Here is a 26,570-nt window from a genome sequence, read left to right on the forward strand (position 1 = left end):
CTGCATGAAGGTGAATGGAGAGAACCAACCCCCACAAAATTTCCTTGGACCTCTACACACGCACTGTGGCATGTGCAACCACAAGCAGAACACGCATGTACGACAATAATGTATGGAAAGACTGTGAAGCCATTCTTATCATATTAAGACACGTTTCAACTGCTTAACCCTTACCGAGCTGGCCATCTGGGCCTCAACTACTGTCTTTAATTTTTAAAAGCTCCAATCATTTTTTTTTTCCGGAGCTGGGGATCGAACCCAGGGCCTTGCGCTTGGTAGGCAAGCGCTCTACCACTGAGCCAAATCCCCAATCCCATCTCCAATCATTTTAACAATGTAAAAAATGGTTAATTTAAAATATTAGTTAACTATTATTAACTATGAATTTAAATATCAGTTAAATGCTTTTCACTGGTCCTCATAGCAAAATTTATTTGGTCAAATTAGTCCTAACTGGCAATTAGGACTCTCACGCGTTTGGACAGTCAGGTTTCTAACTGAACTCAATGAATTCCACCCATATTAGTTTACCTAGTAGGCACTGGGCATCACAATGGTGCCAGATGACGAGCTCTCAAGCAGCTAACAGATCATCGCAAGAAGCGGATATACAAGTAAATACATAATGCCCAAGGCTGAGCAACACAAGGTCTTAGAGATGAACAATGTGTCTGCCCAGCGATACTAAAAATATTGACTCATAAAATACTTTGATACGTCTTCATATGAAGGGAATCGCTTTCTAGAAGTTAGCCTCAAATTGTCCATGCTGAAACTGACATGTGGTCACCTTGAAAAGTAAAATCAGAGGTAGTAAGAATGTAAGCTGACTTTCTTAAGCCTTGGCCTTTCGTATAAATACTGAGAACTTTGCATTTTCAAGGCTTTGAAGGGCACACGACTTGAACTCATAGTTGGTTTACTGTGTCTCTGCAAAATGCATTTATAACGTGTTCATCTTGTGCGTGTTCCAAAAGACAGGAGCCTCGTCTGTTTTACCGCATACAGCATCCTCCAGTAGGGCACTGTGGCTACTTCATCATCCTACCGTGGGTGTCTTGTTTCTCTGACCTTGTTGTCTCTCATCATTCACAGACAAGCAACTTGGCATTGTTAACTGCCACTTATATTTGATTTTCCTTGACGGAGGGCAATGGTGTGTTTTACTGGGTTTTATCCTGACTGGCCAAAAGCTGGGAGGTGTTAGACCTCAGTAAATGACAGGAGCAATATATAGAAAGAGTAGTCATATTCTAGGTGTCTGCTGATTAGCTGTGTGGCTTAGACACACAGGAATGTGACTCCTGCCTATAAATGCCACTGAGATTACTTACAAGATGACACAAGAAAAAAAATATTCGAAATTGTGGGACACTGTCATTCCAACAAATACTTTTGAATCGGATATTTAACATATGTGTATTGTGGGGGATAAAAAACAAAAAAGACACCCACCAAAACCTTGTAAATTTTAAGATTTACTGAAATTTGAAACAAACAGGACAACTTGTTTCATTTTATGAAGTTATTGCCCAGTGGCTAGCTGTTGAAATGTACGTTCGTTAGACTTAGCAAGCCCACCCCAGTTCTATCATTTTGTAATCAGTATTATATGATTGTTATTTTTATTAAGACTTTCAGCTTAGAAGCCCACTTTGCAGTAGCATGCTACATTAAGATTAAAGCCATTGATGCAATCAAATTGTATAGAAACAACTCTATCACACACTGTCTCAGATACAAGTTTCTCTAGCTTCCAGGAACATAAATAAACACAGTAACCTCCCTTTAAGTAACAAAAGTTCCGGAGATGGTTATCTTTGTGTCTATAATTTGGGTATAATAATAGGAAAGGAAAAAAGTATAAATTGGCAGAACAAGAAAACGAATTTTTACATTGTATTCTTTAAAGACTTCCCTAGGCAACAACCGGGGAACTTTGAAAGGCTGTGCTATTCCAGAATAATATATAATAGAAATAAGAAGCACTCATTAGCATGGGAATAAAAAGTTACTCTTAAAGGTCATCTTGCAAGATCAGGTTCTGATGTGACACATGGACAAGACAATGTTCTGAGAATCCGCCAGGAGCGGAGAGCTCATAAATATTAATAAATGGAAGAGACACCATTATGGATAATAAAATAGGAAGCAGCGTGTGAGTTCGGGGGGTTTCCATTGTCACAATATGGGGTTGGTATTTGCAGACAGTTTCTTATTATAAACAAGAGACATGCATATTTATTGATGCAGATTATATTCCGGAAAACTTTCCCACTGAACTTGCATGAAACTTGAGCAATCACGGTCTTGAAACTTACATTATAAGTGTTTTTTTTGGGGGGGGGGTTGTTGTTGTTTGACTCTGACATATATTTAACCTGAAAGAGCTTCTCACTTGGATATTCCCCTGTGACTCTGTAAGTCTCCTCGCCCCCTCCTCAGCCCCTTCAACTCTCCATTTCCCTTACAGACAGAAGGATCTTTCTGTGACCCATGTGTTCAGACTATCAGTAAGGTTTCCTGCTGTCCTGGAATTAAACTACTTTTGTTGCCTTGAACGTCCTTAATGGTCTACTGCATTTTCCCAGCTTCCTACATAATCCTTTCTAACCAGCAGGGCACTTGTAAGTGTGGGACATGGATGGCATCTCGCTAAGCCACATCCTTGCATTTTCTGTGCCTACAATGCAGACCCCTTAGACTCTCCTGCTGGAAACATCCCTAGCCATCCTTCACGATTCACCTGTCCGATGCCTATCAAACACGCTTGCACAGGAATGTGAGCACTCCTCCACGTTTCAGTTTGCATAGTGCTCCTTATTTAGGCTCTCCCACCTTCTCCACCAGTCTGTGGTTCCCGACGAACAAAGGCCAATCAGTGTGAGGTCCATACCCTCGACTACTGAACAGTTCCTCTAGTCTGCGGTTCCCAAAGGACAAAGGCCAGCCAGTGTGCTGTCCATAACCTCAACAACTGTACAGTTTCATGTGCTGGGCAACCCCAGTGTTCAACATGTATCTGTTTAGAGACAACAAAATACCTGCATAGAAAAACCTCTCTGAGTGACGCCACATCACCGTACATTTCCACAGCATTTGCTGCAGAAGATGTCACATGATGCTGTTAAATGTCCCCAGTGCGTAGCATCTGCCTACAGCAGAGTTTCTAAATCTTGGCATGACTGAAATCTTGAATTATGTAAATTGTTTACTAATGATGTACAGGGGGTGTCTAGCTTCTGCCCATCAGATGTTAGTAGTGTCCCCTCCCTGCAGTGTGACGATCAGAAACATCTCCAGATGCTGACAACATCCAAGGGAGGAATCGGATCAACCGAAGTTGGAGACCACGGTGCTATCAGGTAAAATTCGTACTTTTCCCTGAGTTCATTGTACGTTTGTAAAATCCAACAAAGTTGTTAGTTAAGAAGTAAGAAAGGAGTGATAGAAGTTGGAGGGAAGAAGCACATGGTGATGGTTTCACACAAGACAAGAAATTGCTGGGGAAGAGTGGCAAGTAGACAGTTCTCAGCTGCACTTGGAAAGTGTGGTCTACACCATTGGTGAGCCAACCATGCTGTCTTAGTCCTCGGGTTAAAGCAAGCTGTGACTTGTTCTAAGTCAGCTAAGCGATGTTCTCAGGCGAGGCAAAAAGCAAACACCCATAGCTCGATATAACTCAGCACGCTCAGAGGCCCTGGATTTAGTTCCCAGTCCAGCAGTAAGTGAGCATGCTGGTTCACAGCTTGAAATCCTACCACTCAGAAGTAGAGGCAGGGGGATAAAAAATTCAAGACCGTTCTCTGCTGCACAGTGAATTCCAGGCTAGCCTGGGCTATATGAGAACCTGTTCAAAACCGATTTCCCAGAGGAAGCAAGGAGTTGAATGTGTCCAGCAAATGAACCATGAAAAGATCTTTTTTTTTTTTTTTTTTTTTTTTTTTTCCCGGAGCTGGGGACCGAACCCAGGGCCTTGCGCTTCCTAGGCAAGCGCTCTACCACTGAGCTAAATCCCCAACCCCCATGAAAAGATCTTATTGATGGAGCAGACACCCGAAACTAAGCACTGAGGGAAATGAGCTTGGGCGGAAAGGTAGAACAGTAGTGTTAGGATAGTAGATGTCTCGGTGGGTAGAGTGCTTGCCATTCAAACCTGAACACTTGAGTTTGGATTCCTAAGCCCACCACACACGGTAGCACAAGCTACTGTAATCTCCCTACACACTCACTGGGGGACAGGAGTCAGAGGCAGGGGAGTTGCTGGAAGCTTGCAGAGTGGCTAGCCTGGTGGAGCATTGCATAAAAGAGACCGTCTCGAACAAGCTCGAAGGTGAGGACCAACACTTGGGACTGTCCTCTGAGCAACATAGGTCCACCATGATACATGTCCCCATTCGCACACAGACATATATACACACGGAGGAAAGAAGGAGCCCAAGCCAGTGGGTGGAAGACTGGGGGATGGCAGCTTGGTGAAAGAAAGCTCTTTAAAGTAGGGGTCCCTGGAGTCAGAGTTGAAGAAGTGAATGAGCAGGAAGGTAAGATGGCCGTCCTCCATCACGGCGCATCAGAAACCTAGGCACTGCAGCTTTTAGAGGAGAGGTATTGGTACTAATAGGGTATGTGTTTGGTACAGGCTTACTAAAATCCATCTCCAAGTGTCGCAAAGAACAAATTATATGCACGATGCAAGATGTGGGCCATGAAGACGCTCCCCACTCAGATCTTCCTTTACAAGAGTGCATGGTAGGTCCATGACAGCCTCAGAACTGCTCCCCTGTAAATGGTAACAACCTGCTGGTGTGGGTTACATTTCAGCTGTTGGCTGATCACAGCCAGCATGTTCCTATGAGCCTGTTCAGTGGGCACCTCGGACCTCATCTCTCTCCTTACCCTAGTTTAGGCGTCCTCGACCCTGTGCTCTGAGTCTCTTCCCAGTCTGTCCTTCCTCTCCCCTCCCACAGGTGTCAGATCAGTGAGGTAGTGGGAAGGCTCTCTCCCCACCAGACCTGCTTCCTCCCCTTCTATCTTTCAGAGATCGATTAATCCTTTGCATATTTAATTTTATCCTGTCATTTACTTTTACCAAGACCCAAAGCTCATGCAGCTAGATAAAAGGCCCTGTGTGAAAATATCACTTTTATAACATGTTCCTCTTAGAAATCCAGTAATGGGGGAAAGAGATAGGTAGACACACAGAGAGAGAGACAGAGAGACTATAATATCTGGGTAATTAATTCCCCTTCAAATCTCTACTCATCAAAACATTTTAATTTCTATGACAGAAAGCTCCCTCCTCTTTGCTATGTGGCACCTGAATGAACTTTAAACAATTCATCTTGAAAGGAGAGGGAGCCACAGCCTAGTTCCTGTATCAACACTGCCTGTGCACTCAGCTTACACACAGATCCCAAACAATACCTGATCCTTGGGACTAACAACTTCTGGAAGCACCAGAAAAAAATGGCTTTCTGGTACTTAGTTTTCAGGGAGGGGAAAACTAGAAATTCTGATACCTGGGAAGACTGCTCAGTTCCAGGTCTGGCATGGCTATAGTGATATGGTGTATCATGGTTCCCCTCTCATTCCCAGAGCAGGGCCAGTAGGATGTGGGCCTCCAAGAGTGCTGAAGGTTGCTATGGGTGTAGGGCTTGTTTGCATAATAATGTATATATTTTTGTTTCATGTTCTTCCTTCGGAGAATGTTCTTCTTGCCAAGGTTAATGACTGCATAATAATCAGAAACATCATGAGTCTGAGAAGCAAGAATGTGTCTGACGTTCCTCAGCAAATGGTGTGACCTTAAGGTCAGCCCTTAAGGCTGTGGGAAAGAACCCTGAAAACATGAGTTCAAGATTGTCTCAGCTATGTAAAATATAAGTATGCAGTATGAATTGTGTGAGGGTCTTCACAGACCAAAACCAAACCAAGCAAACAAATAACAAAAGTAAGCAGAGTCATCTGCACTAATGAGTCAATAAATGGAAAGGAATAGTTCAAAAACAAGGCTCATGGTTCAAGTAATAAAGGAGCACCAGGAAATGAGGGAATGGTCATCCTAGGACAGGAATCCCACTCAACTAAGTTTATTGTTTCTGTTTACAAAGGTGGGCAGATTTCTGAGTTCAAGGACAGCCTGGGAAAGATGCAGTTTAGGTCCAGGCATGGTGGGAGTTGTGATCTCAGGGCAGGATCCCATCCAGCTAAGCTTATTGATTGGTTTAAAGGCAGGCAGATCTCTGAGCTCAAGGTTTGTCTACAGAGCAAGTTCAAGGACAGCCAAACTTAGGCAATGAAGGAGTTGGAAAATAGTGAACTTTCTCACATAAAATAGCCTCTATGTCTAGATTTGCCAATCACAAGTGCTATGCCCAGTGAACCGCATAGGACTTGCTATGTTTAAAAAAAAAAATGTGCTTGCTGTCTTTTTCTAAGAATCAAGGGTCTAAGGTCACAAAATGCTGACTCATGGGATAATCAAAAGGAAACCTGGAGTAAATGATTGAATTGATATGCAAATAAAAGACTGGGCTTTGGTCTGCAAGAGCAGAGTTATCCAGTGAGCTATTGCAGCTCTTTTAGAATTTGTCTATCAGGTTTTCTGTCTTTAGTCAGGAAATCCAAGATCTATCTAGAAAGCTATCTCAAGCAGAAGACAAAGCTGTCAGCTTGCACCCATTATTGACTCTGAGTCACATCTTTTGCTGCTCAAATTTTCCCCTTTCTCAGGACCCTCTCCCAAGCCAAGGCTGGTTCTTGGCACCTCAGGGAAGCAAGTGGCAGATAAGATGGCTGAAGGCAAACTTCTACCACCCATTTGTCCACTGTTCCTCTCAATAATTCTCCAGATTGTTTCTTAAGCCATTAAGCATCTACCCCAAGAAGCGTAGGAACCCCCCCCACACAAACACACACACACAGACACACACACACACACAGAAACACACACACACACACGAGAGAGAGAGAGAGAGAGAGAGAGAGAGAGAGAGAGAAGAGATTAAAACAAGGTCCCAATCCATTCGAAAAATAAAATCTACCACCTGATGTTTATCTAGTAGATGTTTCTTGCCTACATGCTCTGGGCCAGAATCAATAATTTAAAATTGTAGACTATAATCCACACTTCTTGATAACACAATGCCTTTCAAAGAGTGAATGCCTGGTTTATTCTGAGGAGGTTTGCAAACATGTTTTCATACTTTCCTCTTCTGTTCAAAAACCTTTAATATCTCACTATTACTTAGAAAACAACAAAATTCAAGGCTCTTAACCTTTAGTCTTATTCCCCTCCTCTCTGGTCCCTGTATTGTAACCCTAAATCTAATTGCCTCAGCCTTACTCATCTGAGATTTCTGGTCTTTATCTTTCCCCCACACTGGCTCTTCTGTCCCAAGTGCACCCCAAGCATCCAGATGAATCACCGATGAGGGCGCAGTTCAAATGCTAACCTAATCTTTCGAGACTAGGTGCTTCCCATCTCCAAGTCACCTGTCAGCTAGCTCTGTCCCTCCATCTGATTGGACTTCATCTTATTTGTATAACTTTCTCTGCTTTTACAGGTCCTTAAATTTTACAAAGGAGGCAGCCTGTTTGATTAAAATCATCACCATAGCACTTCCCCTCTAAACCTTCATTAAACTAATAAATCAGTGGTGGCATGAGAATAGTGTACCTTTTACAAGTACGCACTGTTAAACTCTGCAATGATGGTTACTATACTTTAGGGTTTTGGAAAATAGCTGTCAATTTTTAACTAAAAAAATCATTATACTACAAGATAACCTCTAATGTATGTATGTATATATGTATATGTGTGCGTGTCTGTGTGTGCATGTGCGTGTGCATGTGTGTGTGCATGTATGTGTATGTGTGTGTGCATATATGTGTATGTGTGTATATGTGTGTATGTATGTGTATGTGTGTGTATGTATGTATGTGTGTGTGTGTATGTGTGTATGTATGTGTATGTGTGTGTATGTATGTATGTGTATGTGTGTGTGCATGTATGTGTATGTGTGTATGTATGTGTATGTGTGTGTATGTATGTATGTGTGTGTGTGTGTGTGTGTGTGTGTGTGTAATACAAATACATACTTCCTTCTGATTGCTGTTCTAGAACACTAGTTTTAGAAGTCTTTAACCTTGTTCCAGCCAGTCACAGAATAAGATCTTCAGGAGAGGTCATCTCTCGTCCTCTACCTCCATTCCCCAACCCATCCATAATCTCATAGTGGAATAAAAATACCTTACTTTAAAGATTCCCACAAGAAAAAAATTTGTACAGAGTTTATGGAAATTCATCCTAGTGTCTCTCGGAATTTCTCTGCCACAGTATTACTCCATAATAAGTTAAACTGAATTGTGTGTAGTATGACTTCACTTTGTCTCTTAACAGGAAGTGTAGTTTATTGATTTAAATGTACGGCTTCTAGCTAGGGATAGGGCCTTTAGCTCAGTAGAAGGCCAAATGCCCATTACATGAAATGCTCCATTTAGCTCCAATCATTGCAAAGTAGATGAAATTAAAAAGACATATGGTTTCTGAGGTCAGACTTCTGTTTGTCTCTAGAGACCTGAGCTGAGCTGTTCTGTCTTACCTTCCTCATCTTTAAAGTAGGGGTGATCGTAGCACCCATCTCATAGGATGATTTCAGCCTTGGACTAAACCACATGTAAATTGTTCAGAACAATGTCTGCAATCTGGAACGTGATATATGAGTACTTATATAATTATTTATTTTATTTTAAATGGGATAGATAATAGCTTGATATTAGTCTTTTATACATATAGGTTAGGAATAAATGATTTTTTTTAAAAAACTGGATAGGCTCAGATCCATTGTACCACTTTTAATCAGATGAAATACTTAATATTTCAAAGGTCTTCATCGTAGTTCAGAGAAGACTATTTTGCTGTTATTAGGAGGAACCTATATTTTTTACAGTCGTTCTTCATGCTAGGCCCATGGTCATGTAATGTTGCCTGGTAGATTAGGACCCATCTTCATGGTTTGAACACCTAGTTTTACTCAGATTAATGAACTCTTTAACTGTGTCACTTACCGCTCTTTCGAATTCTTTCTTCCAACAGGTCTGCGTGTCCGGCAGGAAGTTTCTTATTGAAAATCTCCGCTGAACGAAGGAACATGGCCTCGACTGCGGACCCTTTGAGCAAAGCAATCTGGTCTTCGTGGTCCAGTGTCTGAAACCCTATGATGATAATCAAACAGGTCAAGGAGTCGTGTTCACGCTACAATATTTCACACTGTTTACATAGGATACGATTACATGCATACAATAAGATTTCATCATTGGATCGTCCACACTGATAAACACTTTCCATCAACTGAGAATGTAGTTTCACAGTAGGTCTTCAAGTGGAGTCAACTGGATTCCTGTTGGACCCCACAATGAGAGGCTTGACTTTCATCTCCACTGAGTCAGGCTTACTGAAGAAATGCGGTGAGGAGAGAGACGCCAAGCTCATGCATAACTGTGGGAATCAGCTGACTCAGATGAAGCAGCCCTCAGAAACTGGATGTAGGCAGATTCTCTCTGAGCCATTATTCTGGGCACACCTGGCATGCAGGGTCAACTCAGAAAATAAAAGCCTCAGAGCCAGAATATCAGGCTGACCCATCAGAATGTTGAGAATGAGAAACATATCCCCCAAGACGATTAGTGCCATCTTGAGGTATGATTTCTGGGCTAAGGTCTGCACCATGCAACGTGGGAAAACAGACAAAACTGAGGAAGAATTATTAGTTTCAAGGAACAGAACGTCATCTGGAAGACAGGAAGTCCTCATCCAGGCTTTTAGAGCTCAGCCCCCAGCAATGGCTCTGATGTCCTGCCCATGCCCCCTCCCTACCTCTCTCCCCCTGCAACACTGAGGCCATGGCTCTACTGTGATCTGGAAATGTGCTGGAGTCTCAGAGACGGATATTCTTCCCTGGTATCCCCATACCTGCCTTCTGCCCCCAACAGACATCAGTCATCTACTGCAAACTTATCCCGTAAAGCCCCAAGCCCTTACTAGATCCCACCTGCTTCATGTCTGCCCACAGAACATACCACTACCTGTCACGAGGCAATGGAGTCATGCTTATGCATAAGCGGCTGCCTATGAAGGAATACAAGCTTTTTAGAACAGATACCGACTACTTCACTTTTGTATCCTCAATGCCTGGCACATAATAGGTGCCCGATGTTACCTGTCAGGCAGCAGAATGAATAAATGAAAGATAAAAACATCCACGATAATTTTTACACATACACAGAGAGGGGAGAAGGAGAGAGGGAGGGGAGGGGGAGAGAGAGAGAGAGAGAGAGAGAGAGAGACAGAGAGACAGAGAGAGACAGAGAGAGAGACAGAGACAGACAGAGAGAGAGAGAGAGAGAGAGAGAGAGAGAGAGAGAGAGAGAGTCAGAGTCTCTAATGGATTAGGAGAGTGTTAACAACAATGGGCATTCATAAGTAAGGCTAAGGATTAACAGTCACCCTCTGGGTTGGAGCCTTAGCCCAGTTGGTAGAGTGATTGTCTAAGCCTGCTAGAAGCCCTGGGTTCCAAACCCTCCCCTGTACCGTATGAAACTGGATATGATGATGCTAGCCTATAATCTCAATAGTTGTTAGATAAAAGCATGGAGACCAGAAGTTCAAGGTCTTCTTCTAATGGTACCACTTGTTTGAGGTCAGTGGCTTCCATAGTGCTGACAGGACCGTGCCTTCTCCTTACTGGGTCTCCGGCACTCTGGTCAGTGACTGAAAGGACGTATCTAAACGGATAGCAGAATTTCCCATAGATTCCTTTCAGTATTGGAGATACACCACCATTGCTGATACTTGCGATGTTATTTCTGTAGTTGCAGTTAGGGGGAACTGACTGACAGAGCCTTTTGTCTATTGTTTCTTTCAGTGTTTTAAGGTTTTATAACCTCCCCTCCCCCGCCCCGGCTTTATGCATTGAACAGACATTCATTCTACACCCCCTACCCCCTTTTGGGACCAGCGACTGGGAATGAGGAGGAGTTAAGATAGTTCCATTTGCATCTTGTCACCCATTATTTTGCAGATCAAAAGGAACTGACCATTTAAACAGGGCGGGGGGGGGGGGAGTCTTCACATAGTTTTTAAAATCTCACCGCCCTCTACTTTTTTCCTTTCTTCTCCTCATGGTTTTTATTTTTTGTGTGATCTGGGTTTTTAATCTAGATTGGTGTCACCTTAATTAGCATATAACAAATTAAGCTCCTCTTTTCATTGTGAGTAGAGAAGCAAGAGAATATTAAAGTTTCGACGACAGCGAGGACTTTCCACGTTTTATGAGTTTTATTAGGCTAATGTCTATCTGTGACACATTTAATAAAGGACAGCATAATGCTGGCAAAAAAGAAGGCAAATGAGCAGGCCTAATTAAAAACCTACGTCAGAAGTTACTGTCTGCAATTTCATAAGTGTTATGCTGCTACCGAAGTATTTATTACACTCTGCACCATGAAATTGTAAATGCACTAATATTTTTAAATTCTTTTGAGACAAATTTTATCAGGTAGCCCCGGCTAACTTTGTTAATTTTTTTTTCCACTGAAACTATCTATATCACTTCTCCAATATCTCTGATGACACAGACACACTGATGATGCATGCTGGGAAATGTGGCTTGGCACTCCAGTTTTCTTACTGGAGAAATTCATGGGCTTAGCACGTCAGGCCACAGCCCTTACCTTTACCTTCTACACACCATCATTCATCAACCCGCGTGGAGTTTCAAATCCGTCATCCCCTTCCATCAGGAAGTCCTTTTCTCTTCTACTCTTATAACCTCAGTTGGAGGCTTCTTCCCTAGGCTTGAGCAGTGCTATAGAAACTGATTCCCCTGCTTCCTGTCTCTTCCCATCCAAGCCCATGTCATAAACCTGATAAGACCATTTATCTGTAACAAAAACTCCATCATTTTCTGAAACCTGTTTACCATAGCCCAGGACGCAATGGCTACATTCCTTAGTTAGGCCCTTACCGTCCAATGCCAATTTGCCTTACTACCTGGTCAAAGAGCACGCCAAAGACACTATTCTATAGCCACATTGAAATTTGTGTGTGTGTGTGTGTGTGTGTGTGTGTGTGTGTGTGTGAGTGTAGAGGGTGGCATATATGTTTGTGTGTACATTTGTAATTGTGTGCATGCCATACATGTGGGTGTGGCTTTGTGAAGGTCAGATTGGCCTTGTCAAACATTCTCCATTTTATTTTTGGAGACAGATGCACTGACTCTGGACATCACTAACTCAGCTAGCCTGGCTGGTCAGCAAGTCCTGGGGATCCTTCTGTCTTGCCTCTCCAGTGCTGGTATTACAGGAGCATAACACCATTCCTGGCTGCTTCCTTGGGTACTGGAGATCCAACATCAGGCCCATGTCTTTGGCCTCTATCGGTACCTATGTGTGCGAGTGTGTGTGTGTGTGTGTGTGTGTGTGTGTGTGTATAACACACAATTAAAAATAAATCTTAAAAAAATCTAATCTGAATAATATTTTCTGATGGCTCTTAGGTTTTCTCAAACTCAAATGCTCGCTCTTCAAGTAGTGTGTGTGTGTGTGTGTGTGTGTGTGTGAGTGTGTGTGCCTGTGTGTGCATGTGAGTGTGCGTATGATGTGTGAGAGTGTGTGTGAGTGAGTGTGTATGTGTGTCTCTGTGTGTGTGTGTATGTGTGTGTGCATGTGTTTATGTGTGTGCATGTGTGTGTGTGTGTGTGTGTGTTGGGGGCATGTGGAGGTGTGTGTGTGTATGTGTGTGTGTATGTGTGTGTGGTGTGTGTGTGTGTGTGTATGTGTATGTGTGTGTGTGTTTGTTAATACCCTTTAACTGCCCTCCTTGAAGGGAACAGCCATGCACCTGTATGGCATCAACCACTGTTCATTGAATAAGAGATAATGACCACTTTGCAGAGTCTCAATTCTGACCTATTGATTTGGAAGATTTTTTTCAGTTTTAAAAACAGGGTTTAATGAATACCAGGCTTTAGGTTAATATGCGGCCAAAGATGACCATAACTTGTTACTTCTGCCTCCACCTTCTAAGTGGCAGAATTTATAAGCACATACCATCAGGTCCAGTTTACACACGGGGCTATGGATCAAACTCAGAACTTCATGAATTTTTTTAATGTTTTATAAAGTTTAATAATTAAAGTGATAATGTAAAAAAAAAAGCCTGCTTACAATTCAGACACAGTAGAAGAAATAATTAGTTAACTGGCAGCGTAGGTGGGCACAGCGGTTTGTGAGTGTTCAACATAAAGACAACTGCATTCCATTGGCGGATATCTGTTCTCCCTGGAATCCGTGGGCAGCTGCACCCCGGCACACACACGATTCAAATAACGCAAACAAATCTTTAATAAAAGCCAGTGATATTATCATCCACATGCAAATGCAGAAATGAAGTGGAATCCTCATTTTACACTAGAACTTCCTGAATATCAAGCAAGCGTTCTAGCAACTGAACTTAAGAATTATTATAAATGGTGTGAGTATGTTTCCTGCCTCGAACTTCTCATGTCTGTGGTAATTACAAGTGTTAAGTCAGACATGTTTTGCTTTTCAAGGGAACTTGAATCTCTTCAATGACACAGAAAAAAAAAACTGTACGGTGTAGTAGAGTAATGACTAATGGAGAAGCAACTCACAAAAGGAATCCTGGTGATAGATCTAATCACATAAGAATGCTCTAAGAACTGGAAAAAATATTGTACAGAGAGTAATTGATATTATAATGGCACATTTTACACATTTCAAGAACATTAATGTTTATTATTTAAAAAAAAAATACCTGGAAGTCTTTTTGTGAATTCTACGAGAATCTGTACGTGACTGGTAGCCATTTCTGTTAATATGAGAAAATTTTCTTCTGCACTAAATTCTTCTTTTAACTAAATTTTAAGGAAAAGTAAATGGTTAATGAGTAGACAGGAAAAGAATAACCCAACATAAAATGGTTAAAGGACAAAAACCAAACTTGAATAATGAAATGGAAAGACCCAGATCATATTTGGAAAACCATTACTACTTACAAGACAGATCTGAGACTTCCTTTTCAATTGCTGGATGCTGATAAAAGTTTGAGCATATAGCTTGAAGTCTCAGAAAACAATGACTTTGAATAACACATTTACATATAAATCCCGCTTTAAGAGGTATAAGTAAAAGGAAAGGTCACAAAAATGCTAACTTGAAGCAAGTCTATTTTCAAATGGCATACGTACGATTTTATTTGTGATCTCCTGTGGCATTCTCTGTTTGCTGTATGAGTCCATAATATAATCCAGGAGGGTCTGCTGGTCTACAGTGAGTTCAGTTTTCTCCTACACTGGCAAGAAAATGAAAGGTGTTAGGGAGGGCCGTTAATGGCATCTTCCAACATGTGCCCTTATCTGAAACAAACTAACAACAAAGGATTTTCCGAAGCCCCAAGAGCTGTGACCTTTCACCTAGTGGGAAATAGGTTTCTCTGGGTCCTGGCACAAGCAGTAATGCATTTGCCTGAAGATGTTTCATCTCGCTCATTTTCCTACTTAGAAAAAATGGACAACGAGATATTCTTCTCCTGCATCTCAGGGGAGTATAGAGTAATTTGAATATAGGGGTCATTGAGCATGGTAGCGTTGTAGGTCAGTAGAGTTTGAAGGTCAAAATCATAGCTTCTAAAGGCTTCCAGTGTGTTGAATGGAGAGTCCATCCAGGGCTTGGGGATTTAGCTCAGTGGTAGAGCGCTTGCCTAGCAAGCGCAAGGTCCTGGGTTCGGTCCCCAGCTCCGAAAAAAAGAACAAAAAAAAAAAAAAGAGAGTCCATCCACACATACTCATCTGTATTCAAGGGTGGCAAACTGTGGCCTTTGGACCACATCCACCTGTGTAAATATAATATTTTATTGCTCCTTTCTTGTTATTTGGTCTGTGCTCCTTTTGAGTTAAAATAGCAGCTACATTGTTGTCATAGAGAGCATGTGGCCAACACCTAAAAGCCTACCTATGTAGTATGTTACAGAAAAAAAAAAAGTCTGCTGAGCCCACAGTCATCAGTCTATCTATCCCTTTCCTTGGCAGAATGATCCTTTTTCAAAAGATTAGTTTTCCTGAAATCAATACAAACAGTCAGATTAAAAAAAAAAACTAACAGTGGAGGAAGTCCTTCATCCCAAGTAAATACAGCCAAAGATCTAGCTTGGAGATCATGGCTTGTTGGCTTTTTGGCCAAGAGCTGAGAAGAATTCTTCCAGATGTTCTCTGATTTATCATTGTGTGGGCTTCTAATTAGCCCAGAAGTGGTTCCCTCACTCTGCCTTTAGTTTATCCAGTGGATTTCTTAAGATTCAATGAAAAGGGTTTTCTCTATTGATTTACAAATGTGTGGCATCCCTTTTTCCCTGGCTGATGAGGACCAATCCACAGCCTCTGCAGGGTCCAGACTTCCGGAGTTGGAACTTTCCTCTCAAGGGCAAGAGTGGGGTGGGGAATTGGGATATGATCATCAAAAGGTCACGTGGAGCCCAGGCATGGCACTGCATGTTTTTAATTCTAGAATCCTGAAGGCAAGTTCTAGCACTTGGAAGGCAGAGGCAGGTGGATCGCTGTGACTTTGAAGATATCCTGGTCTAAATAATGTGTTCCAAGATCCCATGTCAGGAAAAAAAAAGCCTCAAGTGGAAAAGTCCATCGTGAAGATTAAATCGTTCCCACTGGCAGCCATTAAGTAGTAAGAAGCCCTGGAAAGAATCTTTACTTTCTAGGCTATACACTACATTTTAAATTTTATTTAAAATTTCACACAAAAGTGTCCATTTCCCTCTTGATTTAAAAGAAAATGAGGACTCCATTCCAGGGTTCAACTAAGAAGAAAATTTGGGCGTGGCTGAGGCTCTAATCTGACAACCTCCGGGCCAGACTGACAGGTTCCCAAGAAGCCCATTCGCCGCTGGCTTTGGCCACGCCATCGCACTGTTACCCTGCATAGCTTGGTCGTGGAGGTCACTTGCCGCAAGTCACGCCCTTCGCTGTCCTCATTCACTGTCTGATCCGCATGCTGCTTCACATTTTTCCTTAGCCGTTTAGATTTACACTGAATTTCAGTTAACAAACCTGTAGGGAGGGGGTGGGGGAGGGGAGAGAAAGAAAATAAGGATTAAAAAAAAAATCCTATTGGGTGTGTGGTCCTTGAAGCAGCTGTTAGGTGGTCAGCTCAGGTGATGAGCAGAATTAATTCTAGCTCGGCTGTCATTTAACAGGAGAAGGGCAGTTGGAGCGATGGCTTCGCGGTTAAGAATAGTTGCTGTTCTTGCAGAAGGTCAGAGAAGGTTGGTTCTTAGCACCCACACTACATGGGTGGGGGGCCTCACAACCACCTGTGATTCTAGTTCCAGGGGGATCCCATGCCCTCTCCCGGCTTCCTCACGTACCCTGCATATGTGATACACATCCACACAAACACATACACTTAGACAAAAATAAATAAATAAGTAAATCAATCAATCCATCTTAGGGAAAATAAAAAACTAATTTTTTTTTTTAAGATTGGATTTTGAGTGAGGCATTTGACATCTGTGTGTTTCTTCATTTGCAAAACATAAATATTTGTCACAGAGTTTTGCATAGATGTGATTAGATACTTTAAAAAAAAAAAAAAACTCTGGGCTTTAGATACAAATAATTTGTAATGCTACAGGGTCCTACGAAGCAAAAGGTGTTTCGTCAATGGTACTGCAAATCCCACATTCTCTGTTCCTGGTCTAGGAGACCAGGGAAGCTGCCTTTAAAGCCTTCAAAACATACGATTACTTTCAAACATACAATTATTTTTTTTACCTACATTAGTACTGTTCAATAAAAAGTATATTCAGTTTTATATTAAACTTGTTGAGTAAGACACGTGTGAACACCTTTCAGAAAAAAATAAACCCTATTAATCTATGCAAATTATTTAAAAATATATAAAGGTTACGATACTTAAGGAATGCCAGCCGTGGCTTGGTTCCCAAGTTTAAGATATTGTGCTATTGGGAGGTGGGGGAGGCACGAGGAGGGGGACAGATCTGTGGGTCATTGGTGGTATGCTCTCAGATGGGACTGCGGGACCCCAGCTTTTTCCTCGGTCCATTTCCTTCCAGGTCACGAGGTAAGCTTTGTGCTACCAGCATCAGCTTCTCACCTGTGCCCTGCCGAAGCTTAAACATTGTGGAAAACAGTCACGGAACTTCTAAATGAATGAGTCAAAAGGAAGGTTTTCTCTTAATAATTCTCTCCGGTATTTTTAGGTATCGATAGAAACCGACTAACACAAAGTGTCAGAATTTTTCTTTTAGTGAATGTGTAGTCTTTGTCAATGATGCTTTGAGCTTTAACAAGTAGCAGAGACGCCGTCCGGAATTTTGAGTCTCTCTGTTCTCTCAAGGCTGACGAAACAAAACTCTAGGAGGATTAACTCATGAAACAGCTGCGTCCCCGACGGGAAGATGTTTTGTGTTTATAAATAAAACTACAGACTTTCATGGGGGAGGGTCTCTTACAAAATGAGCTCAGATAGAGCGAGTTCATATTTAAATAATGAGCAACCTGAACCGCCCAGGGTCAAAGGGTTACCCCTGCAAGATCGGATTGCAGCCACTGCCCCGTGCAGGTTCTTATTTCATGTTCTCTAAAAAGCGATTGCGATCAGCTTGTATAAAACTTTCATCCATCCAGCAACGGATTATTTATTTACACAGTCCGATTTTTCTCCCTCCTGAACACATTGTTTCCCAGGGTGCATCCCAGTCTCCAGTGCGGTTCAGGAACAATGGAGCTAGAGTCAGGCTTTTATTTCCTGTGGCATTCCCTCCCCGAAGGTTGTCATCCCCTTGGTGACATTCGTTTGTCCGTCTGTTTGGAGGAGGAACGAGGCGTATCACTCAATCTGAGCGGGCTGTAGGACGAAAAATTAATAATGCTATACTAACATGCATTCTAATTTCTAATGAAGACGGTGGTTCCTCAAAGAGCCAGTGTTTAATACAGTGTCCCCTTATCAGATCGAAGGACAAAATTATATTAAAACTCGGGGTCATTAATTTCCTGTGTAAACCTATATACAAATCGGCTCACAGCTGCGCTAAGGGGAGACGAATTCTTAATAAAAACGACTTAGTTTAAAACCCCATTTAGATAATCCACAGGCAGTTACTGTCCCGCCGCTGTGAGTTTTTTTATGGTAATTAAGCAACAAATAAGAAGCACATTAAAATCAAATTTAGATGAACCTCTCAGAATGCCTCACGACATAGCTCATTAAACCAAGCTGTTTCAACGATGACAACGTCACTCTTTGTATAAAGTCCTCACAACAAAGGAAGACACAACCCAAAGCAAACCCCAGTCATTTCTTTCAGAGAAATAAGTTGCTCTTCAGAGGACTGTTTAAGGAAATCACCGATCGAGCGCCCTGCTCAAGAACGGAGACGGCTCAGCAGGTCCCGTCTTCAACATGGGACCGTCTGAGTTACCTGGCGCCTGCCTCCTTAGGAGGTTTTAGTGGAGTTTAATTGCTTGAGGTGGATACCTGTATACATACATTCAGCCAACATTCCCATCTCTCTGCACTTCCTTAGCCGGCAATCCTGGCACTTCCGACGCATGTACATATCCATCACGCAGTTGCCCCCGTTCTTACACTTGTACACGGCGTTTTTGGTGATGCTTCTTCGGAAGAAACCTGTGGGAGAAACACTGGAAACTGTAAGAACATCCCTAACAAGTTTTCAGGATATATATGTGGATATCAGAGTTCTCGGGGAACTCTTGGGGATCAACTCGATCGATCGATGAGCCCTGAGCCATGGGGAGGTAGCAATGGACACTTTGCCGTGATCTGTTATTGAAAAGGGAGCTATTGTAAATGTATCTCTCTAGAACAATAACAAGTGGAAATTAGGGACTCTCTTTGCTTTCATTTATCTTTACTAGGGGACAATTATGAACCAGTAAGTGCTACATGCTGGCCCTGTGAAGGCAAACATCCATCCCTGCCCTCCCAGAGTTTAAAGGTTGACCAAGCAAGGGAAGAGTAGGAGTTGTGTAGATACTGACCGACGCTGTGCTGGGGCAGGACGCACGCAGCGAATGGTTAATATAGCAAGTAAGGAGTTAGAGATTTAGCTCTGTAATCAAGAGCACTCCAGCGCTCTTGTAGAAGACAGGGTTGGGTTCTCCAAGCCCACATGGCGGTTTACAACTCCAATCCCAGGAACCCAACACCTTTTGACTTCCGTGGACATCAGGCATGCAGACAGAACTCTCATACGACACACAAAATAAAAAATAAATAATCCTTTCTCAAAACTTAGAACGTGAGGCAGTGAGCAAAAAGCCAGAACGTGTGTTGTTTACCGGGTGTTTAGGAAGAAAGCTCTATTCAAGGCTTCAGCTTTTCAGCACTTAACACGACAGCCCTGCCTAACAATAAAAATGCCAGGCTTGATTTAAAATGCAGTGTTTCCCCAGAGAAGAGCAGTCCAGCTCCAGACAGGTTAGGGAAGATGCCTAAAGCCAGGATGGGAATGTGACTCTTCCCCCCTCCATGTCCCTCATAGATGCCAGGGTTGGTGTGGCAGTAAGCTGGGATATGTTTTTGAGGAGCAAGAGAAGTAACAGAAGTTTACTCACAATTTTAGTTTCTGAGGTTTTGGTGATATGTGGTAAAGCATGGTTCAAAGACACTAATGGAAAATCCCAGAAATAAGCCCCTCATAAAATTTGAAATTACACGTTTCTGAGTAGTGTAATGAATGGGATTTATTTTTGTATTTATTTGTGTGTTTTTTTCTTTCCTGTAGTCTCATCCAGGATAAGAATCATCCCTTCAGCCAGCAAATCCATATTGTACCGATTGATTACCCACCCAGTGGCATTTGAGAGATCTCCTTTTTGCAACAAATTCTACCTGCGTGTCATTCAAATTTTTCTATTTTGTCGTTGATTATACTGGTAAGTTTCCTGTGCCTAATTCAAGTCTGTATAGCTATGTATACGATTTACATTTTGAAACTTCTACTGGGTATCTTGGGATGTAGCCACTGTGGATGAAGGGGTACCATTTTGTTTTCAAAACTGGGTGTATGTGGCAAGTTTTCAAAGTTGACACTTCCTGCCTTGGGTTGAGTCCTTCCCTTCCCATCACCGGGCTACTTTCAGTCACACTTCTTTGATGAGAACAAAGCTATTTCAATTTTAACTTTGTCTGCTCTAGGTTTATTCCTGTCCTACTTGGTGTTAACTGTCAAGTTGACAGTATCCAGAATCACCAGGCTTTTCAAAAGTCTCAGTCAATTGTCTTTATTAGGTTGGTCTGTGGGCATGTCTATGAAGTAATCTTAAGTGTTAGTGGATGTAGGCGGGCCCAGTCCACCGCCGGTGGTACCATTCCCTAGGCTATAAGGAAGCTAGCTAAACATGGTCCTGAGCATGCCAGGACACAAGCAGTGTTCTTCCAGCCAGCTTGGTTTCTGCTGTACTACTTCGAGTGTAAATGAGTTCTCGACAGGAGATAATTCTGTTTTCTTGCAGGAAACAGCAAGCAGACAGACCTGCCTTGGCTTCACTCAGTGATGGACTGTGACCTAGAAGCATTAAGTTGAAATAAGTTGCCTCTGGGCATCGAGTTTTTACCACAGCAGCAGAAAGAAACAGAACAACCTTATATCCTTTCCACTGAGGTCTCCCTGTCTGAAGTTCTTGGCAAGGACTTATGACTTCATGATGACTTGCTCTTGTCCAAGACAGAAGTTGTGATTTTAACAGACGTTGGGGGAATAATAGCAAACATTTTTTTGCGCTAACCACTTTGCTACCACTCAGCTACTTAATCATACTATCGATTACTCTCTTCCCTACATCATAAAGGAAAAAAATACAGAGAAGTTAAATACTCTGACCTTGATTTTTAGGAAAACTCAAAACCAGGAAGATCCTTAATTGCTCTGCTGTAGTTTTCTCTTTCCCCTGGGGCTCAGGACAAGAGAACGGCTTAACACTAAGTGAGGCACCCCTGTCTTCAGAACTCTCAGCTTGGAGACGCAAATTCAGAGTAGAGTGCAAGACAGGCTGACGGCTAAATACGTAAAACATTGTTGAAGTGCAGGAGAAAAAAATGTTGGAATACAGAAGAAAATTCCATATAGAAGCACATAGAAGCCATTCTACGTGCTTGTAAAGGTTGCGGTATGTGTTAGAGGGAGGACAACAATAATACTGTAGACACGGAAAGTTGCATATTTACTGTGAGAACTGTGAAATATATCCAGTTGTCATTAAAAAATTACTACAATAAAATAACTATAATCTAAATGTCTCCCAGTGCCTAAGAATCAAATGTCAAATGTCGAGCTAGGGTAGGTCTAACTCCAAGTGAGGAAATCAGAAAAGGCTTTTTGAAAAATTCGAATGAGGTTTTACAGAATAATTTTTTGAAACATGTACCATGTGAAGGCGAGAGACATTATGCAAATGAGCCAAGGCACAGTGTCACAGAAGTTCCTAGGAAGAGTAGGTGATCCATTTTGGTAGCAGGGTAGAGCCTGGGAATATTAGTGAGGGGAGGCTAAGGGAATGCCCTTGAAAGTCATCCACACAGAGGGATCTTTGCTACGTAGAAAAATAATGATCCTTAAAGAACTCGGCGATAGAAGGTCTGATCTAGTCCGCAGTCCTGGAAAGGCAGAACAAGATGGAGAAGTGTCCACCTGGAAACTGGAGACAGAAGACAGGAGACCGTACCATAGCTGAAAGGTTGGAGATGTTAGACTAGGCTGGGAGAGAGCTATAAAGGGAAATGGAGAGGACAGTCTAGCCTTGGGTAACTGGCTAACTATGAAAACAGGGGCTTCCAGGGAAAGGTAGATATGTCAAAGTTAACCTAGCCATGGACTCCCTTGTCAATTTGTCAGTTGATGTGCAGATCAGCAGGAAAGATCTTAACACTTCCCCAAATGTCAAATCTAACCCAATAGGATCTTTAAAACAGCAGCAACACTCTGTGCTTCTGTTTAGCATTGATACCCAGAGTGCAGATACCAAAGTGTGTATTTTTAGTGAGTAAAGCAAAACGAACTCCCCCCCCCCAATGCCAAACCCTGAACTCAATGAACATCTTAGCTCGAGTGACTCAGTCTTCCCGTGAGTCTTCAGCCCCGCCTAGAAATGACTGCCTTTAAAACTGTCATAGATATGGATAGACAGACAGCTCAATAGTTAACAGAATGAAACTCCTTATTCCAAGAAGAATCAAAGAAAGGGTGCACAGAACAATTCTGCAGCTTTTCTTTTCTTTCTTTCTTCTTTTTACCTCTGGTATTAAACTGAAAAGGAAATCATTATCATATCAATAGCTGAATTAATTAGCTTTCGCTCTGGGAAAGCAGCACAATATTATCACTACATCATTTAAATGTGGGCACATATACTGTATTTATACTTATGCAAATCTAACCACACACACACACACACACACACACACACACACACACACGACTGTCTCTATCTTGCTCTTTCTTGTGCACATCCAACAATGCTCATATGAGAAGAGTCATTTGAAAATGAGTTGGTAGGAAATTCACAGAGGATCCTGATAATAAAAAATGAGGGCTGGGGAGGAGTGGCCTTGCCAAGTTGAAGGTAGGGAATCTCTGGCTTGTAGAACAGCTTGGGGGTGGTATTTTCATGGCATGTATGTCCCATTGGACATTGGTGGTTGACATGGATGAATTCCTAAACTATCCTTTGATGTTTTACATGGTTAAGGATCTCTGTGTTTTTAAAACAGCAACAAACGTAGAACTCAGAGATATAACTTATTTTCAGCCAGACACAGTTCCGGACTGTGTACCCTTAACCCAATGAGGTAGATGCTATTAACTCTTTCTCTCCCGTGGAAGAAGAACTTGAGTTGCACAGAGGCTAACTTGCTCAAGGTCGTACAGGTAAGAAGTAATTGTAGCTCCTGGATTTGAGACCTTGAAGGCTCAGTTCAGACTCGGCTTTCAACCACCCCCTTCACAGGCCTTCAAATAGAATAAGGAGTTCATATCCCAAATGTCTCTCAAGACATTAATGTCCCCAAATCTCAACACAGCATGGGAAAACCTAGCCGGTTACAAAGATCTGTTACCATTCCCAGGCTGAGTCCATGAGTCCCTCTCAGTCATTTTAGTAATGTTAAAATTAACCGGAACGTTGAGGTATGAAAATTATCCAAAATTATGCATATATGCTTGGTTCTTTTTTTTTTTTTTTCTTTTTTTTTCCGGAGCTGGGGACCGAACCCAGGGCCTTGCGCTTCCTAGGCAAGCGCTCTACCACTGAGCTAAATCCCCAACCCTGGTTCTTGCTCCTATTGTATTTTCCTTTGTTATCCATCCCAGGAAGATGGTCACCATCTTATGCCTTCTACTTGAACAAAAACCAAAGCCTCTTCTCCCTCTACATCAATATAAATCTTGCCCAGGGCTTTCATTTTCATTTAAACCTCTCATGGAAAGGGTCATTCTGGATCATCAAAAGATATAAAAGATGGGTTGACTATTTCTAGAGTTGAGAGAAGCAGAAGCAGCTTAGCTGGAAAGAGACGTGGAGAACTTCCTCAGAGCTTCGGGATGGAGTGAATTCCACAGGTTCTATGAGTGATAATGACCCAGCATCCATGAAGAGTCCCCAGAGAAGGGGCAAACCCCAATGGGGACTGGGGACATAGCTCAACAGTAGGCTGTCTGTGTAGCATATGTCACACATAAGGTAAATCTAAAATGAAGAGGGGACAGAGTTTGCCAGGAGGCTCCCTGTGGAGCATGCACAAAGCCTTTAAAAAGTTACACATGAGGTAAATCTATTCAGAGGTGACTGACAAAAGAGCTAATTGAAAATGCGTTGGTCTCCCCATATGTACAACAATGCCAACCAAACAGAGCTTCCAGGGACTAAGACACTACCCAAAAACTATACATGGACTGACCCTGGGCTCCAACTGCATAGATAGCAATGAATAGCCTAGTAAGGGCACCAGTGGAAGGGGAAGCCCTTGGTCCTGCCAAGACTGAACCCCCAGTGAACGGGATTGTTGGGGGGGGAGGGTGGTAATGGAGGGAGGATGGGGAGGGGGACACCCATGTAGAAAGGGAGGGGGAGGGGTTAGGGGGATGTTGGTCCAGAAACTGGGAAAGGGAATAACAATTGAAATGTAAATAAGAAATACCCAAGTTGATAAAGATGAAAAAAAAAAAGAAAAAGAAAAAGAAAATGCATTGGTCTCAAAAGAAATTAATTTCAGAATCTGTCCAGTGAAGTAATCTTTATATAACAGAGTTGAAAACGCAGTGCCAGACAAAAACAAATAAAAAACAATTCGAATAGACTAAATTTTAAACTTTTATTTTGCCTATCAAGATTGACGGTATTCAGCAAAGCGAACACTTTGGAGGATGATCAACCATGTTAAAATGCACTTTCTAATGTTAACATCTAAAACTCAGTGACCTAAGCTTAGCCTTCAAGAAGCTAGGAAGAGGAAAATAATTATAAAGAAGGCAAATGAAAAGATTTTTTTAAATCAGAGCAGAAATCAATGTACCTTAAAATAGGAAAACAATATAAAAAGATCAATGAGACTAAAAGATGATTCCTAGTAATAAAATTAATAAATATCATAAGAGGCTAATGGATTAAAAAAGATACAAATTATGAATATCGCAGGTGAAATGGGCACCATCAGTATAGGCCCACTAAAAGGAAAATGAAGGAATAAAGAACCTTGTAGATTATCACACATTTGATGACTTCAGGGCAATTACTTGAAGAATGCTTATCAAAACTTACTTGGGAGGAACTGATCAGCAAAGCAGGCCTGTCCCATAAAGGAAACTGAATTAATAAATAATTTCCCCAAACAGAAACTACCCGGCCCCGGGTGATTCCACTGGTTAATTCTGTCAACCATCAGATGAAATACCGTCTGTCTATTCTCTTTTCCAGAAGACAGAAGGAGCACTTTCTAGCCTTTCTATGAGCAATACCTTCATGCCAGAAAATATACAAGAATACCACAAGGAAAGTACATGGTGCCATCTCATTTCCCTTGTTCACATAGGGGTGTGAGGGGAGGGTGCACATGCCAGTTGGCACTCCTGTGAAGGTTAGAATGGGATTTTCAGGGTGTGTTTCCCCATCACTCTCTATCTTATTGCCTTGAGACCCAGCTCCTCACTGGAAGCTTGTTTCATTTAGTCTGATTGATCAGCTAGCTCTCTGGATCGACCTCCCCCTCCTCCTCCTCCCCCTCCTCCTCCTCCTCCCCCCCTCCTCCTCCTCTTCCTCCCCCTTCTCTCCCTCCTCCTCTCCCTCCTCCTCCTCTTCATCCTCCTCCTCCTCTTCCTCATCCTCTACCTACTCTTCCTCCTCTCCCTCCTCCTTCCTCCACCTCTCCCTCCTCCTCCTTCCTCCACCTCTCCCTCCTCCTCCTTCCTCCTCCTCTCCCTCCTCTCCCTTCTCCTCCTCTCCCTCCTCTCCCTTCTCCTCCTCCTCTCCCTCCTCTCCCTCCTCTCCCTTGTCCTCCTCCTCTCCCTCCTCTCCCTCCTCCTCCTTCTCTCTCTCCTTTCCCTCCTCCTTCCTCCTCCTCTATCTCCTCTCCCTTCTCCTCCTCCTCTCCCTTCTCCTCCTCCTCTCCCTCTTCTCCCTTCTCCTCCTCTTCTCTCTCCTCTCCTTTCTCCTCGTACCCCTCCCCCCTCCTCTTCTTCAAAGCTGGGGTCCCAGGTGTGCACAGCCATGCCTGGCTTTTAATGTAGGTGCCTGGGATTCACCACAGGTTTTTGCCCTTACAAAGCAACTGTTCTCACATGCTGACCCGTTACCACAATTTTCTTTCTCTTATTTTAATTTGGACTGATTAGAATTGGCTTTTATCTCACATTGTGTTCTCAGCTCTGTTATATAAAGATTACTTCACTGGGCCGATTATGAAATGAATTTTGTTTGATATTATCTGGAACAAGCTTTTATCATTTTAGCCAAATTTGAGCTTCCTGCAAAACACCTTGCCTCTAACCCAACAAGAAATATACTATACTTCAGGACCTCTCAGCCTTCTCTGCTAAGGATAAAGCCCATACTGGCAATTGTTAGCTCATCAAGACCACTGGCAACAGTAACTTAGCCAAGGTGAATTTGTCTGTCCTAACTCTCCAGAAAAGCAGCATTCACAAGTAGCACTGGTGGGCTGGAGAGATGGCTCAGTGGTTAAGAGCACTGACTGCTCTTCCAGAGGTCCTGAGTTCAAATCCCAGTGACTACATGGTGGCTCATAACCATCTGTAATGAGGTCTGATGCCCTCTTCTGGTGTGTCTGAAGACAGCTACAGTGTACTCATATATAATAAATAAATAAATCTTTAAAAAAATGAATAGCATTGGTAATAACCAATAGAACTCTCTGGACTTCAGAGACCACACAAAAACTGCATGATGCTATTCAAGCAGCTATGGCCATATAGGATG

At 42.4% G+C, this 26,570-nt stretch overlaps 1 protein-coding gene and 1 non-coding gene across 7 annotated transcripts in view; one reads left to right on the forward strand and one right to left on the reverse strand.

Moving 5' to 3' along the window:
• The window catches only part of Nr1h4 (nuclear receptor subfamily 1, group H, member 4), a 95,970-nt gene that overhangs the window by 12,217 nt on the left and 57,183 nt on the right, over window positions 1-26,570 (reverse strand). For 2 of the 6 annotated variants that reach the window (NM_021745.1, XM_008765261.4), the window contains 5 exon segments: window positions 9,070-9,216; window positions 13,838-13,937; window positions 14,271-14,369; window positions 16,009-16,142; window positions 18,607-18,747. In NM_021745.1, the coding sequence (NP_068513.1) occupies window positions 9,070-9,216; window positions 13,838-13,937; window positions 14,271-14,369; window positions 16,009-16,142; window positions 18,607-18,747 (621 nt within the window). 6 annotated transcript variants of the gene reach the window in all.
• Window positions 6,566-6,627, forward strand: LOC120093931 (U7 small nuclear RNA). Its single transcript, XR_005487643.1, has one exon. It is a non-coding gene; the product is annotated as a U7 small nuclear RNA (small nuclear RNA).

Source organism: Rattus norvegicus, chromosome 7, assembly GCF_036323735.1.
Source record: "Rattus norvegicus strain BN/NHsdMcwi chromosome 7, GRCr8, whole genome shotgun sequence".
NCBI classification, from domain to species: domain Eukaryota; kingdom Metazoa; phylum Chordata; class Mammalia; order Rodentia; family Muridae; genus Rattus; species Rattus norvegicus.